The 17,002-nt window shown below is 51.3% G+C and overlaps 1 protein-coding gene across 2 annotated transcripts; it reads right to left on the bottom strand.

Moving 5' to 3' along the window:
• Positions 1–7,545: 7,545 nt before the first annotated feature.
• Positions 7,546–15,570, bottom strand: slc6a1a (solute carrier family 6 member 1a). Of its 2 annotated transcripts, none has more exons than XM_029155322.3 (15): positions 14,917–15,570; positions 13,583–13,966; positions 13,314–13,445; positions 13,105–13,205; positions 12,905–13,014; positions 12,691–12,823; positions 12,064–12,198; positions 11,869–11,972; positions 11,288–11,412; positions 11,106–11,218; positions 10,562–10,693; positions 10,372–10,474; positions 9,994–10,094; positions 9,678–9,845; positions 7,546–9,588 (listed from the first exon to the last, which is right to left on the bottom strand). In XM_029155322.3, the coding sequence occupies exons 2-15, from the start codon at positions 13,812–13,814 to the stop codon at positions 9,196–9,198; spliced, it is 2,082 nt and encodes a 693-aa protein (XP_029011155.1). In that variant the 5' UTR covers positions 13,815–13,966; positions 14,917–15,570; the 3' UTR covers positions 7,546–9,195. The 2 variants fall into 2 exon arrangements, with proteins under 2 accessions (XP_029011155.1, XP_029011156.1); XM_029155323.2 differs by lacking the exon at positions 14,917–15,570 and adding an exon at positions 14,502–14,807.
• Between the last annotated feature and the right edge of the window lie 1,432 nt (positions 15,571–17,002).

Here is a 17,002-nt window from a genome sequence, read left to right as displayed (position 1 = left end):
TATTTCTGTTCAAGGACACGCGGTCATGAAGTTGCTGGAGGAGGAACCGAAGTCAAAACAGCGACCCGAGGGTCGCAGACGTCTGCTCTGAGCTGCTGCCACCGTAGAAATGAGCGTCAGATCAGTGTGTTGAATGTGGGTCTTCATCTGCTGTCAGTACGTCAGAGTTGGTCAATAGTGATGTCAGTGAGTAAATGCTGTTTGCTTCATGAAGACCTGCTGACAGAAAGGGAATCTAGTGATTAGTGACTCGGTTTCAACCAATGTTTCCTGCAGACTGACCTAATTTCATTTCAGCCCCCACATCATCATCTTCTAATGGAGAGTATATAATTGTTGTAGTTGGATCAGATTCGTTGGCTGCTCTCTGGTGACCAGCAGGTGGCGCTGCTCAACCATCCTGCAACAGTCCCTTCAGTTCTGCTCATGGTAACTGAGGATCTATAGGTGAAAACACTGAGCATGATGCATTCCAAAGGTTTTGATACGGTTCCAAATCTGAATACGTTTCTATTTATTTAGAGGAAGTAGTTAAATGTCCACAGAAACATGTAAACCAGTAAACAAAATTGTGCCTCCCCTTCAGTTACTTAATAACTCTGAGCACCAGTCACCGCTCAGATCCGGCTCCTCCAGACGACCACCGGCTCCGTGAGGTAACCTGAGCCATTCACCAAACACAAACCCGATCCTGTTGTACCGCACCTTCCAAGGAAGCTGCTCTTGTGGGATCCTTCCTGCCTCTGCAAACCAGTGGCCGATCGCACAGTGACGCACGCACATATCAGGCCACATTGGTGGCCAACATGGAACCAGTGTCTAAATCAAGATGACACATCAGGGTCATGCCAGATTTGGCTTGGCCCCTTCAGTGTGTGAAGGCCACAAGGAGCATGACATCTGTGCCTGCGATGGAGGACCGGTCCCTCAGTCGCTGCCTCCTGTTATTGCTGTAACAGGCTGGACTCGGTCAAGTCCAACACTGTCCTCGCTTGGTTACGTAAAACAAGCGAACCAATCAAAAGATTTAGCACTCTCCATCCAGACATGCTATGAAGGTATAATTAATCCAATTGGATAAATGCGTGAGTTTACTGGAGGCTAAATGGGAAAAGTGGCCCTTGCAGTGTCCCACATGTTGGCTCACATCTTGCTTACATGTTCCCCTGCACACAAGCGTGATACAGATCTCAACCTTTCATTTGCATAATTCCAAATTTGTCGAGCCTGAACAGAATGCAAGGCTGCACCTTCATCCACGGCCTCCCGACTGCACAATGTCTGGGGAATTTGCATGATTGCCTGTAGATTATTTGAACATTATCCAGCTCCCCTCTTCCTCCTCTTTCTGTGGCTCTCTGCTGCGAGGATGCACACACATCCTTGGGCAAAAGAATCTAAAATAGATCATACAAGCAACTGGAGTAGATGCACAGGCACAGGAAGCAGCTCACGGGCAGACTTGAGTCATGCTGGCAAGATCATGCACCCTGAGCTGACAGCCCAGCGCCCTCGATTAGCAGGCACGTCATGTCGAAACGCCGGCGCAGCCTCGCTGTACACTGCAAACAAGGACGAAACGCTGGGATCCACCAGGGATAATGACTCCTAAACGCGGCGCGGACAGAGGACTGGGCCGTGGACGGAGGACCAAGCTGCAAGGGCGTGGATGGAGGACCAGGCTGCAAGGGCGTGGATGGAGGACCAGGCTGCAAGGGCGTGGATGGAGGACCAGGCTGTGGCTGGAGCACCAGGCCTTGGACGGAGGACCAGACCTTGAAGGCATGGACGGAGGACCAGGCCGTGGAAGCGTGGACGGAGGACCAGACCTTGAAGGCATGGACGGAGGACCAGGCCATGGACAGAGGACCAGGCCGTGGAAGCGTGGACAGAGGACCAGGCCTTGGACGGAGGACCAGGCCGTGGAAGCGTGGACGGAGGACCAGACCTTGAAGGCATGGACGGAGGACCAGGCCGTGGAAGCGTGGACGGAGGACCAGACCTTGAAGGCGTGGACGGAGGACCAGGCCATGGACAGAGGACCAGGCCGTGGAAGCGTGGACAGAGGACCAGGCCTTGGACGGAGGACCGGGCCGGCGCCGTGGACGGAGGACCAGGCCTCAGACGGATCCCATGACGTCTCGGCTCAAGAGGCGGCGCCTCATCCCTTGTGTCATGTGGACTGCTGGCGATGGCGTAACCTTTGCAGAGGGAAGGGAAGACAACGCGGTCACTCTGCATAAGCGTCTCGCCATGAACGGAAACAGAGACTGTCAGGCCGCCTCAGCGTCAGCGCTGCACCACAAACACACTCTTTTCCTCCACTTCCTGCTTCCATCACGTACGACAGCTGCTTTTGGTTACGGCCTTCGAGCGCCTTCGAGCGCCTTCGAGCGCCTCGGTGTTGGTGGCTCAGCTCTGACCCGTTTGTTGGCCCAACGCAGCCGCTTGGCTGTCATTTCACACGCCTATATATTATTGAGACATTGGCCAATGATTGATTTAAAGGCCATCTGCTGCTCCATAGCATGACTCTGCCGCCTCGTGTCCCTCCTCCAGGGGATGAATGGCTTCCAAATGGGACAGAGCAGTTGAAGGCTGATATTTCTTGTCAGCCACAGACGTGTTTCCTTCAGATCAGGACCCACATAATTATTCACATTTCCTGGCTTTGCAACAGGCGGAAGAGGATGTTTATGGAGACAGTGTGTTTTAGGCTGTGAGCAGCAGATAAATGTTTGAACCGTCACTACGGGGCATTCTCATGTCTCATTATGAGGCTTGTTGGGGCCGACGTTACAGCTGCTTGACTAAGCAGCCTTAATAAGGAACGTCACCCAGCACCAACGCGAGCAGCCCACGTCCGTTTACTCGTCTCCGCGGCCCCGGCTCTTCCTCTGGAGCGTGTGCACCCCCACCCCGCTCCCCCAGCGCCACAGTCACACAGTTGGGCATGTGTGCGCTCAGGACGTTACATAACGCCTCCTTTTGCTGCTCAGATCAAAGAGAACAATCCGGCAGTGCTGATTTAGTGCCTCTCTGCCTCCATCACATTGTTTTATCAGCAGACTTCAGTATTATTTGCTTTAACATTCTGCTTCATGCTGGAATACAAGCAGAGCAAATTTTGAATGATAAGTGGAACAAAAATGATGTCTGCTTCCGGTGGAGCCTCGTTCTGCTGCTGCTTTAACTCAGAGAAAACAGTTGAAGGAGGAGAATATTATATAAAACATTACAGCTTACAAGATTGAAAATATATTTGGTTTATTTAGAGTCATTTGCCGTATGTGTATTTTCTAGATTTCCTTTTAATTAGATATACAAATATTTTGCTGAATTCTGTTGCAACCCATTAAAAAACAATAAAATCTACGCCCGAGTCCCCATTTTCACACAAAACAAAGGCCTGAGTCAAACAGAAGAAGTGGTGGCACAGAGACGACAGCCACAGAGCATCAGGCGCTGTCAGGGCGGCCCGATCCGGCCCGGCCCGTCCACAGCCTCGTACCCATTGAAGTAATGAGTGCGTGTGGGGGAACATTTATCTCCATCGGGGAATAAAAGCAGAACATTTCAGGACCAGAGGGCACAAATGACAAACAAACAAACAGTAAATGCTGCAAAGCAAAGAAGCTGCTGCCGCCGATGTGCAATATTTCAATAACTGGGCTCATTTGGTTCCTTTCATAGACCTGCCATCAGCCACGTCGTCTGCTCCGTCCCTGCTGATGGACAGAAGCTGTCTCTGCAGGAGAGGCAGGAGCACATGCAGCAGAACGAGCAGAGGATCCGCCGTCAGATGAGTGGGGGCGAATGGGAGAGGGCACGGCTTCACAGCGGCTCCGGCGCTCACACTCTTATCACACCTGACAGTGTCACTGGAATCCAGAGGCGCACGCGGCCAACGCAAGCGGCTGCTCATGTGCGAGGCCGAGTGATGGTGGCGGACGTGTCACATGTCGCTGGGTCCAGAGGACGCGTTAGACAGGCCTGCTTTTACTACAGAGTTCCAACATCTGCAACAACAGCAACCACTATTTATGAGGGCGACATGGGGGCAGAGTGTTAGCGTTAGCGTTAGCAACCGCGGACGTGGGCTCGACCGCATCCCAAATGTAAATGCTGCCATAAACCATGATGCAAATGTTGTGAACTGAGAATATATTAGAGTTGATATGAATCAAAATAAATAAGACTGAATGAGGACATCTGATCTGCAGCACAAACATATTTATTTATTAAAAAGTGAATGTATTGGTGAAACCTGTGGTCTAGAACTGTCATGGTGCGTTTGCTGTGCTGCGGAGCAGATGCTGCTTCATGCGTCTTTGTGGAGTAGCAGTGGTGTTTGCACCGTTGGGCTCTAGCTTCACCCCTCTGACCCCTGCTGTGGGCCCGGTCCCGCTGCAGAGGCCGCTCCCGGGCGTCTTACCTGTCACTCTGTGGCCCTGGGGAGAGAGAGCGGAGCTGAGGAGCCGCGGGACGAGTGAGGACAGACTGGGTTCGGTCTGGCTCACTCATCAGTGAGCACGGCTCCCAAAGCTCCCTGACAGATCAGAATAGAAAGCAGGCTCCACATCATGGCTATGATTCACCACAGCCCCAAGTCCAAGCGTAGCCTGAAGATCTGCAGGGCTCTTAATCATCGTGTGTGTGTGTGTGTGTGTGTGTGTGTGTGTGTGTGTGTGTGTGTGTGTGTGTGTGTGTGTGTGTGTGAGCAGTGAATGAGCCTCTTTGCATATGTCAGAGCTTCTATATAAGTTGTAAACACAGGCTTGTGTTTGACAGAGGCCTGTTATTAAGTGAAGTCTTGGTACGTTTCTGTACCAACAGTGGAGGAGCCTGTTTATTAGCGGTTCACAGGTCGGTGACCTTCCGCTCCGTCCACTTTCCAGCGGGCGCCGACCTGATCTGACACAACTCATTTTGTTTAAGGCTGCACCTGCAGCTCCCGTCTCTGCACCTGACAGCAGGATTTGTGCATACAGTAGCTCCGTGTGAGCGCTCACACAAACGTGCAGGTCAGATCTGAGTAGAATAACCAAATGCAGCCTTTTTGCTCAGATCCCACAGCATCGGAGGCTGAGACGCAGGCCTGCAGCCTTGGACCAGACGTGCAGGAGGAGGCCATTAGAGGCGCCTCTGCCGCCGCCGGCCTCTCACCATGCGTGACAGCCGGACGCCGACGTGCCCTGCGCTCCGGTGGCAGAGGCTCATCCTTTGGAAGCAGCTGTTGAACACCAGCGCGCGTTTGTTGATTTTCAACTCTGCTGCTGTTTGGTTTCTGTTGTGCTCCTCCGTGTGTTTCACTTGGTCTGTTCGTGGCCTGATTTGCATTCTGTGCTTGACCTAAGCAGTAATCTACAGTGACTCTCCCATAAGCCTCTGGCTCAGCGGGGAGATGTTATAAGTTGTGACAAAAGACAAGAAGCGCCAGAGCAAATGGAAGGTAGATTAGCTGGAACGGCTGCAGCTCCCGCGTGCAGAGATTCACTGTCATCGCACTCAGTATTTGGGCTGAAATGCTGCTTTCTGTTTCATAACACTGTTTGATCCGGGCTGAGCCGTCACAGGCAGGTACTGTACCAGCGCTTCTGATCCGCGTCAGACAAGTCTTTGGCTCCAGAATCATCTATTTACATCTGAACAGGAATCATACGCTGCGTGTGCTTCAGTATCTGCTGTGTCACGAGAAGCAGCATCAAACAGCCAAATCACTGGGAAACCACCGTTTCACATGATGCTTCCATGTGTGTGTGTGTGCGTGTGTGCGTGCGTGTGTGTGTGTGTGTGTGTGTGTGTGTGTGTGTGTGTGTGTGTGTGTGTGTGTGTGTGTGTGTGTGTGTGTGTGTGCGTGTGTGTGCGTGTGTGTGTGTGTGTGTGTGTGTGTGTGCGTGCGTGTGCGTTGCCTTAGAAGTGAACTGGTAAACAAGTTCATTTCAGACTGGAGAACGGAGCGATTAGCATATATGCAGAGAGGCTTTGCATGCGTGACATCCTCTCAGCCCCTCTGCTGGAAATAGCCAAGCACACAACATCCTCTGATTACATTGATATGTAGATTCATGCATCTGCAAAGATTAGTTATTCATTAATGTATTTGCTTTGAATTCTCGGCTGAGTTTACCTCAGACAGGAGTCTGGGGCGAATCGCATGCAGCAGAGAAAAAATGTCACAAGCGATCTCACAAAAGTCACATCAAAAATAAGCAGGTGCAGTGACCCAGCGCGGTGCGTCATGACGGGGACGCTGGGCCCAAACCCAGGAACCGCACATCATTATCTGCCTTTTCATGGTCGCAGCAGAGCTGGTGCTCTTGCTTAGCGCGCTCTGTGAGGCTTCGTGATTGGAGGAGCTCATCATGGATCAGCAGCCTCCTCCGTGTCCTCTCCCGCGGCCGCGCTCCCAGCGCCGAGGCTCCGCTTTAAAAATAGGCGTGTGACAGCGAGCCACGAGACGGCAAACAGTGAGCACGGAGCGCGTCCTCAGAGGGAGCGGCTGCAGCGCGTCATGGAGCTGGAGCCTCCTAATCAGGTCGCACAATCGATGGGTTACCAAATGTCAGAGGGGAAAAATAGGTCAACGATGGCAACACAGCTGAGCGAAGCAGACGCTGGTGTCTAATGACAGTAATGAAACACAAACGCTGCGCCTCAGCTCAGACTAATTGTGTTCTGCTAGATTGCTCCCAACTAATCAAGTGCTTCCTCCTCCCGTCCTCCCCTGCACACAACGATGATCCATGGACGCTGCGGCTGCAGCTTTTCTCGGGTCGAGGCTGGTTTGATTCGTAACGATGCTAAATGATACGAGAGGGAACGTCTGTCAGGGGCTCGTTTGTGTGACCTGCTCCTCAAACCCCGGTCCACTCCAACACAGCGCTCTTTGTCCTAAGCTCGCTCTCTCGCTCTCTCTCTCGCTCGCTCGCTCGCACACTCCCAGTTTGCCACGAGCTACGAGAGGGGACATCTCATTCTTTTATCCACAGCGAGTCATTGTGATGGTGTCAGCTGGTGTCGTCTCTTTTATCACACTGGAAGCTAATGGAAGCAGCAACTGCAAGAGGTGGAGGGAGGGGGAGCCACACACACACACACACACACACACACACACACACACACACACACACACACACACACACACACACACACACACACACACACACACACACACACACCCCGGGGCAGGAGCTGTTCTGTGGTGGTGTTTTTGTTGCTTCGCCATCGTCTTGTGTTTCTGACACTCGGGAACCACAGAAAAGCCTCAGATGTTCCTTTCTCCTCCTCATTCGATGCCTCTCTTTATTTTCCCGGTGTTGTTTCATTTTACACGTCCCACCTGGCTTCATTCAGAAAATGAATTCCCGTGCATTTACTCAGCGCGTTCCACTGGACGCCCGTCCTCAACATATTGGCTTCCTGCAGGAGGACGGGCTCAGCGGCTCTGACGGGTCCGCTGGCTGCGACCTAATTTCCTGCTGACGGCACCGAGAAGCACGGAGACGCTGCTGAAGCACTCACGCTGAGGGACAATGCTTTGCCTTTAGATTTTCTATAACTCTTTATTTTTCAGTCTTTTTCTGTTTGTATAACATAACAATCGTGCTTTGATCATTTGACACCATTTAGATACATATCATGTTTATATTATGTTTTACATTAGGCAGTGAGACAGTTAAAAATATACAAAACAATATTGTTTTACTAGACATAGTTTCTATTTTGAATATAATCCTCAGTATCTTCATTGTCATCATCATCTTGTATATTTCTGTACGATATGTGCTTTAGCTTCTGTGATCAAAATATTATTGCAGAAAACAGCAACTCCGTTTTTTCAACATTTAGACAATAACTTCCAATGTATTACAGACATTCACAGTTACATGTTTCACACAGTACGGTTACGACAAGGTTCCAGAGAAAACTGTGGCAGAGTAACTTTATACAAAATTCACAGGACATGAACTGGAGCCATTTCACATTTTTGCTCAGTTGCTTTGCTTTTCAGAGTAAACGTGTTCTGTTCAACCAGAGGCCTTTCGCTGTAGCTGCCATAGAAGCAAACTGACATTGTCCTCACGCGCCGTCACGGCAAAGGTCTGGGGAACTTAAAGCTTTGTGCTTGTCACTAGGAAAGCAAAGACAACAGAAACCAATGGGAAGCGCCCGCCCGCCCCCTGGCCTGCGCCTGCACATCTACATATGTATTGCTGCATACATATTGAACTACACACACAGAAAAGAAAAGAAAAGAAACGACTGCACTCGACACACAGTTGGTCCTGGTTGCATGTGTTTCCTGCTTTGGGCCCAGTCCAGACGAACTGTGGCTGCGTGGGGCTCCACGCGCTCTCTCTCTCTCTCGCTCGCCCGCTCACTCGCCTTCTTTTCTACTTAGTTTGGCAGGAGACTGACGTTCCTGAGGAAAGCATGCAGAACGTAAAGGTAAACAGGACTGACTGTCAGCGTTAGGGACGCGCCGGCTGTGACCCTGTGCTTTTTTTCTGTCTTCGTACCCTGTGCTTCTCCAGCCCAACACTGATGGCATAGTTTTTGCTTTCGCTGCCTATAGGTTTTGGTCCTCCATCACAACACATGTAGTAGAAAACACCCTAGAAAGAACTCAATCACATCAAAGGTTTTGTCTTTTTTTGCTAAACGTAAAGTAAAGTAACAGTCTCTCACACACGGAGTCGTACACTGGGTCACGTCTTGTCGCGTTGTGCTTTCTTTTCCTCACAGAGTGCAACATTTGGAAAAAGAGGTTTTGTTAACATCCACAATAAAAGCGCCGCCGCCGCCGCCGCCGCTCGCACTCTCAATAATGTCAGTTGTGTTCACTACTTCATCTACTATATTCACACGGTATTTACTTAATTCATGAGTATATTCAACAATCTCTAATCTATATGTCTATGTTTTTCTTTTCTCACAGTATTACACAGTATGTTTTCTTTTTTTTGTTCAGATTTATGTATTGGTGACACTAACAGTCTCTGATATTGTTTTCAGGATACAAACCGCCAACGAGACATCGTTGGCTCGGTTTTACAAATGCAGAAAAATTAAAGGTGTTTGGAAAATCGGTGTTGATCACGTTTCCCCTGGAGGTAGGTGAATCAATTAAAATGGTGGAAGTCCTTTGTAGCGTTCTGGTTTGTCTGCACGCTCCATGAGGGTTTCTGCCTTCTACACGTTGGCCTCGGCGGTGGTCAGGTTGGTGGTGGGGCTGCTGGGGTTCACGGGGCTCACGGCCTCCGTCGGGCTGAGGGGTTTGGGCGCGGCGCTGGTGGGGCTGACGGTGGCGGCGCTGGCTGGACTGGTGGTGGTGGCGGTGGTGGTGATGGTGGTGGTGACGGTGGCGCTGGCGCTGGGCCCGGTGGCCGGGTTCACCGGGCTGGAGGCCGCGGGCGGGTTGGCCGGGCTCGCCGGCCCGGTGGAGTTGACCGGGGCGGGTCCGGTGGGGCTGGCGGGGTTGACCGGGCTGGACAGGTTGGCAGTGTTGGTTTCCGCCTGCTGCTCCGGTCCGTTCTCCTGAGGTCGTCTGGTAACGGCAGGAGGCTGAAGCATGATCCGAAGTCGCTGCGGCAGAAACGTGAGAAGGAGTTAGAAAGGCTAAAGCTCTCTAATGGGGCTCCGGACGGTCCGTAATTGCATCACTGACTCCTCACCTCTTTGTAGGTGCCTTTGAGTCCCAGATACATGTAGATCATGTATCCTGGTATGAGGACCATGGAGGAGAGCGCCATGAGCCAGCCCACGCCCTGGCCCCAGCCCGGGAACACGTAGTCTCCCATGGTGAGAGGAACCATTTGTACGGCGCTGAACAGGAACACCCCCTGTGGGAGACACCAGACGCCTGATGCATCCTGACAGGCCCGGCCCGGCCCGGCCCGGCCCGGCCCACGCCAGCCGCGCCTCGAATTGACTTATCATCTCATTCCTCACGTCATGACTTTACATGTACTGTTGTATTAATTCACTCACAGCCACGACGAGAGGGGTGAAGACGACCCAGCACATCTTCCACCATATACAGGGCCTGTAGCCAATCATCTCCTGGATGTTGTCATAGAACTTGTTCACACCTGCGAGAAAAATGACCCTAAGATCAAAATATTCAGATCCAATTCATTTGAATTTGCTGCTGGTCGGCCATGCATGATGATGAGGATGGTGGAACACACCAGCGCTCGTGACCTTGAGGCTGAACAGCAAATGTCTCTGACAGGTGTGAGGCGCTCCCACCTTCACGTTCACCTCAAACCAACCTCACACGTGAGATTTCACCAGCTCTTGTTTCAAGAATTTTAATTTGCAAGAACAAAAGACCAAATCTCATTTTGAAGCACCGAGGATACACACCGTAGCACCAGGATATGGAGATGCATTCAAAGAAGACCAAGAACAGCAGACACATTCCACTGGCAGAGTAGTAGTCAAACAGTTTGAACACATAGATCCCACCCTGGTTACAGAGGAATGAAGACGTGTTATAGACACCATGTACAGATACAGCTTAACAGACTGAGGTAAAGCCACCGATCACATGTACCTGCGTGATGTTGGACAGGCCGATCACATAGGAAACCAGACACACCACGGCGATGAAGATCTCCCGTCTGCCCCTAAGGACTCTGGGAAACTCATCCACCAGAGCAGTGATGAAGCCTTCAACAGTGCAGAACTGAAGGACAGAAGCACAGACACACAGCGGTGAGCATTCTATTATATATATATATATATATATATATATATATATATATATATATATATATATACAGCAGCCACACAGGCTTCGTTTACGTGATTAGGCCGACTGATGATGACAAATGACACAGAATTGCAGCGTGCATCAAAGCATGGGGCAAATGTACTAATAGAATCTTCTGAATGACCAAGCAGCCACTGTTTTGGAGGCCATTTTGGTAATAGCTCTGATATGCAAAGCGACATGGGGAATGAGTTATGACCCGATGAACAGAGCTGTAATGGATGTGTTTCCCTTTGAAGCGCTGCTGGTCTCGCTGTGTGTATGTTCAGATCTAAATATCATGGAGGTGAAGGCTTGACAGAGTCCACGTGCAGAGCAGCGCTACCTGACTGTCGATCCCCAGCATGAGCAGCATGGAGAAGAAGAGAATGGCCCAGAGAGGAGACACGGGCAGCTGGGTCACGGCCTCTGGGTAGGCCAGGAAGGCCAGGCCCGGACCTGCACAGCATCATCAGCATCAGCCTCTCACACCCAAAGAATGTGCACAAAGCGATCGTCTGCGTTTACCTGAGGCCGCCACGTCGGCTATGTCTTTTTTTGTCACGTGCGCCATGAAGCCAACGATGGAGAAGATGACAAAGCCGGCAAACATGCTGGTGCACGAGTTGATACAGCAAACGATGACAGAGTCTCTGGGGGAGCAAGCGAGAAACCGGCCTGTGGTCAAACACCGAACTGACTGGAGCCCTTTGTTTTCTGGGTCGGGTCTGAGAGCAGCTGAGGACAGATCCCTGCTCTTTATTCCTTCTGATCAGGCTCGAAGCAGCGCTGTCGCTGCCCACAGATAGAAATTGATTTCATTTAAGTGCTTGAATCAAATCACCAAATTCTGAAGTATCTTTTCTCGACGAGGAGACGGAGGAAGGCGCAGAACGACAACAAGCGCAGGGAATGAATGCAACTGTTTTTATGTAACTGATTGTTTATGTGACCCAGAACCAGAAAACACTCAGGCTTTGCCTCGGCGGCTGTTGTTTTCCTCCTGCCTGCACATCGACAGCAAAGAACGGGCCTCTCCCAGCGCAGCGCACGCTAATAAGCACCCTGGAACCAGCGTTTATGGAGCCCTCTTTGTTTGCCGCTCTTACCTGTAAACATTGTTGTTGAAGGGGTTGTAGCTGCCCAGAGCTATGAGCGAGCCCAGGCCCAGTCCGTAGGAGAAGAAGATCTGCGTGGCCGCATCCAGCCACACCTGACACACAAACACAGCGTTAGGCTCAGACCGGGCCGGGCCGGGCCGGGCCGGGCCGGGCCGGGCCGCAGCCCTGCACCCCCTCCCTCACCTCAGACTGCTTGAGCTTCTCGAAGTCAGGGGTGATATAGAACATGATTCCCTCCTTGGCTCCAGGGAGCGTCACCCCACGGATGAAGAGGATGAACAGCATGAAGTAAGGATACGTCGCCGAGAAGTAAACCACCTACGAGACGGAGACAGTGGTCAGAGGCGCAGCTTCCGCCTTTGGAAGTGAGACAGGAAGAGGCCGACGCGGCTGCAGCTGCAGCTGCAGCTGCAACTCATCTGCCGCAGCCTCTGTGAGCATAGATGTGCAGAGACGCTATTTTGTGACCAAAACAAATGTTATTTGCCACGGTCATGTGATGCGCTCGACATTTGAAACGTGGCACCGCCAGGGAGAGGAATCGCTCCCGACTGCAGCGCTGTTTGCTGCTCCTCCTCTCATAAATCCACACTCAGTATAGACACTGTGTCAGGAGAATAGGAATTAGAAGAGCCACCGTGAAGCAGAGAGGGATTAGTGAACATGACTGTTTGATGTCGCTTCTTTTCTTTGGAAATCAGTCTTACCAACTCTGACGGCAATTTAAATGATTGATGAGGTGATATTAGAGCCATTAATATTGCATAGATGTCACGTAGGCAGCCTCCCGTACAGACCCGCAGCTCTTACCTTCCCCGTCCAGCTAACCCCTTTCCAGATGCAGAAGTACACCAGGACCCAGGCGATGGCCAGTGTTATTGCCAGTGGCACTCGGATCTGGCCTGGTTTTTCCAAGCCATTGGTCATTTCATGCACGTTGCGCCTATAATTCAGAGCGAGCAACAATGAGAGCGTTACGCAGGGCAGATAAGCATGCAGCATGGAGGCTGGCTCAGACGCTTACTCCCAGAACTCCACCACTGCACTGGTGAGGTTGGTGGTGTCTGCGATGGAGTAGTTTGTGTAACACTGCTCTGTGTTCCATGCGTTGTTGCACGAGCTCCATGGAAGTTCCTGAAAAACAAGAACCACAGCGTCGGTGGGCGTTCTCCTGTCGACAGGCCGGATCAGGACGCGCGTGAAGCCGCTCGCGGTCGTACTCACAGTGGTGAAGGAGTTGTACAGATAGTAAATGGCCCAAGCAATGATTACAATGTAGTAAATGTTTAGCCAGAAGGACAGAACAGCTGCTGCGAGGCCCACACCTGTCGTACAGAGATGAGTTAGTGGCCTCCACAAAAGCCCCACAGTCACAACGGTCCAATAATACCAGCTTTCTAGGTCTTTATTTAGAAAACACAATCCCCAGATACCTTTAAACATAGGAGCCAGCTTCCACACACCCAGCCCCCCAATAGAGGTGTATTGACCCAGGGAGCATTCCAGTAGAAACAAGGGGACCCCAGCAAATATGAGGGTCAGAAAATAGGGGATCAAGAAGGCTCCTGAGTGGACGGAAGCAGAGCAGGTTAGAAGCAGAATGAGAGAATGCATGAATGTATGAGAGTGGCTTCAGTCCCTCACTAAACCGGAGCCGGCGCTTGGTGCAGTTTGCATAAATTAGGCTGAAAAGGATGTTTACCTCCGCCGTTCTTTCCACAGAGGTAGGGAAATCTCCACACGTTCCCCAGTCCAATTGCATAACCCACGCACGACAGGAGGAAATCAAATTTTCCCACCCATGTTTCTCTCGCAGGCAACTCGTTTTTCTGCTTGTCGGGTTTCACGTCCAGAGATTTGGGTTTGTCATTGTTGGCGGCCACCTCGTTCAGTTCTGTGACTTGTCCATCCGCTTTGGTGCCGTTCGTCGCCATGTCTCTGGATTTGGCAAAGGTCCTGGCAGTCGGACGGGAGACTTCAGCACCAGTCCACGTAGACAGCAGCTTCGCGGTTTTCAGACCTAACCTTTGGACCAAATGTCTGGAGACGAAGCCTGCGCACACACGGCTCGTCAGTCGCCGTTAACCTGGAATCGTGAATAGAGCATTTGGTCGGTTTTTCGGGCGGCGCTGAAAAAGGGGTTACTTATAAAGAAAACACGGACACGTTCTGCACGAGGTTTACTGTGTGCAACAACCAAAGCCTATTTATTAAATCAGCTGCATCGTTGCACTTCGCAATGTGCGTTTAAAGCTGAGTCTAAAGTCCTACGGACGTTTGGCTCCCTGACTGAATATCCATTCATATCTGACTCAACAAACATCAAAAAGCATCGATGGCAAAGTCACGCTGGACTTGTTCCCATAACTAAAACACAGACGGCAGATTGCGCGTAAATGAAGTGGACTCAGAGCCGAGCCGCGCGCACATGACAGTCGAAACAGTCTGCGAGAAGCGCCACACAAGGAAATCGGAAATTGACATCACGAGCATGAACGAAAAATGAAAACTTAAAGACAAATCACAGCATCCGAAACGTGCGGTTCGAGCGCAAGACGCACCGCAGCAAAAGCAAATAGCCTGTTAGAATTAAGCGTAATGAAGTGTCCACCAATTACCACCTGCAGATTCTCGCAGGAGTTGTCCACATGCGGGATTAGAGACAGCGGGGACACAGAACGGGCTCACACAAACTGGAACACACAACGCACGGCGGAGACAAAGGGATGTCCGGTGCGTAAAAGCTTTACGCATCGGGCTGCACGCGCGGCCACCGCGTCCTTCCACCTAATTGAGAGGAAAACGCACCGTGATGTTTCTCCACATTTGCACCAGCCAGTAAACTCACAAATACACTCAGTTATGCGTTGAATGGGCTGCAGCGTGTAGGTGCAGAGCTGATCATGCAGTCATTTCACTGACAACGTACTGAGCGCCCCATTCACAGTGAAGCCATTAACACCACATCTGTTTGTATGAGGTTCCAGCACGCACACGCAACGACAGACGCCGGAATTCAGCGGCCAGTTTACTCACAATGGCTCTGTGATGGGCTCTGCCGAGGATGCGCCGCCTGACACAAATCTTCAAACGAGGTATCCGCGGATTCCTCTTGTGGATGAAGTTGTAAACTCCCGGTATTTCTTGGGACATAAATAGGTTTTACTTCCATTAAAAGACTTTAAGGAACCATGCAGCGTCCGCGGTGTCCAAGCGGGAGCTGTCCAGCGGGGATCAGTGCTGAAGACCAGGAGGAGGAAGAGGAGGAAGAGGAGGAGGAGGCTGAATCAACGCGGGCAGCAGCCGCTTCGCCTTGTGCGAGTAACATCAACAACCACAGACTCAACTCCAATCTACACAGCCTCAATGTCATCTGAAAGTCGCCCCCCCTCCTCTTCCTCATCTATAGGCTGCGCTCACATCGCACTTGCAGCGTGTTTGTTTTGTAATATTTCATAATCGTTTACTCTCGCCACCACTTTAGAATAAATACTAATAATCGTCTATTTTTTGCTACGATCTCCTGCAGCCGAGCAAGTTTTGTAATCCACAGAAACTGGCTCAAATACAAACAGTTTCCGTTTAAAGTCATGAACGTGGATCAGCTCTGATTTGACCACTTTTATTTCCTATTGTTTCCCTTTTAGCGTTTAACTGCTAAACGGTGATAATCTGTGAGCCCAGCCACACAAAATGTGACACCCCCGCCTCGAAGACAGACCCCCTCCCCTCCAGTAATAAAATGTATTGTGGTGGTATAAGATGGAAACGTATGGGGTAAACACGAGCAGCATAATGAGGTCCAGCACTGTGTCTGTGTGAAGGCGAGGCCACTCAGCGGCGGCCGCAAAGCTGGCGGACGGTGATAAAGGGAGGGAACGTCTAACTGTAATCATCCAAAGCCCGACGTCTCCCACCAACGAAGGGGCCACGAGGAGAATGAAGGACCTCCAGGTGACAATTTAAAAAGGGGATGGGAAGGTGTTTTAAAGCCTGGACTAAAACGCGACACTGGGAGCAACGTTCACCAAATCAGCGAGGACCGGACGCAGCTGCGGCTTGTTTTTGTATTCACGAAGAGACGTGGAAACGAAAGACGGGACGGGAACCTGCGAGGAGCCGCGTCACTTACGGACGGTGAGTGGCTCCGCGGCTGCACGGAGGCCCTTTGGGTTCTGGACGGTTTCCCGACTCCAGCTCCACGCAGCTGACGCCACGTGCGTCGCCGCTCACGCGTAAACCTTTTAAATGCCACTGAGGGAGTGTGTGTAAACTGCTGGAATCCTCTGGCAGCGATGGGGAGCAGTTAGACTTCAGTGTGAATGAGAGGGCAGCAGATGGCAACGCAATGAGGGGTGAACTGAGCCACTAAATGATAGCGCGTGAATGCAACATTTAAAGTCCCATCTGGGCTGCGCCCCCCGCGGAGCCGCGTGTGGAACATGACACATATTTCCACACCTGCTGATGGAGCAGGCCGGCTGGTGACGTGACACGGCCGCTCCGCTCGCTCCCCGCGCTCCGCTCGCTCCCTGCGCTCCCTGCGCTCCGCCGCCGCCTGACCTCCCGCCCGCAGCGCTCTCATTCAGCGGCTGCTGCTGAAGCGGTGCCTCGTTAGGCTGAGATTACGGCTCCTTTCTCTTCTATGGCTTTTACTGCGGCTGAGACGGAGACTGGACTGCTTTCTCCTCACCCGCTCCACCGGCTGTAAAACGCTGCGAGTGGATCTGCAGAAAGATGCGGATCACGGAAACAGAGATTGTGTCTCCTGCTGTCATTTTTAGGCCTGAGTGGACAGATGGCGTTTAAAAGCAGGATCACAGCATTAAATACGTTTTCAGATAATTGACCAGCTCTAAAAATATTGACACAATAAAAATGACCTAAAAGCAGATGAATTCCTTGTTTTTAATATGTAAATAAAAGCACATTTAATTCAAATGTCCCGTTTGTGTGTTTTTGTGAGTCGCTGGTGTTGGACGCTGCTGTGACCAGCGTGGACGTCCTGTCTCTTCACGTGTGACCTGTTAATGATCCACCTGAATCCGTGCTTTAGCTGCCGGCTGAATCTTTTCTGTTTTCTCTGCACTCGGCTGCAATTTGAGGCCACAAAATGAACTGA

This window comes from Betta splendens, chromosome 7 (genome assembly GCF_900634795.4).
Source record: "Betta splendens chromosome 7, fBetSpl5.4, whole genome shotgun sequence".
In the NCBI taxonomy this organism is placed as follows: Eukaryota; Metazoa; Chordata; class Actinopteri; order Anabantiformes; family Osphronemidae; genus Betta; species Betta splendens.
Note: the sequence above shows the minus strand (reverse complement) of the source record. Positions and strands in the feature narration are given on the sequence as shown.

What these genes read in the sequence shown, in the direction of transcription:
- slc6a1a (XM_029155322.3), bottom strand. Translation starts at nt 13,814, where the DNA reads ATGGCGACGAACGGCACCAAAGCGGATGGACAAGTCACAGAACTGAAC. An exon ending in AGAAGCTCAAGCAGTCTGAG is followed by an intron (nt 11,973 to 12,063) that starts GTGAGGGAGGGG and finishes TTTGTGTGTCAG; the next exon opens with GTGTGGCTGGATGCGGCCAC. An exon ending in AGCCGACGTGGCGGCCTCAG is followed by an intron (nt 11,219 to 11,287) that starts GTAAACGCAGAC and finishes GATGCTGTGCAG; the next exon opens with GTCCGGGCCTGGCCTTCCTG.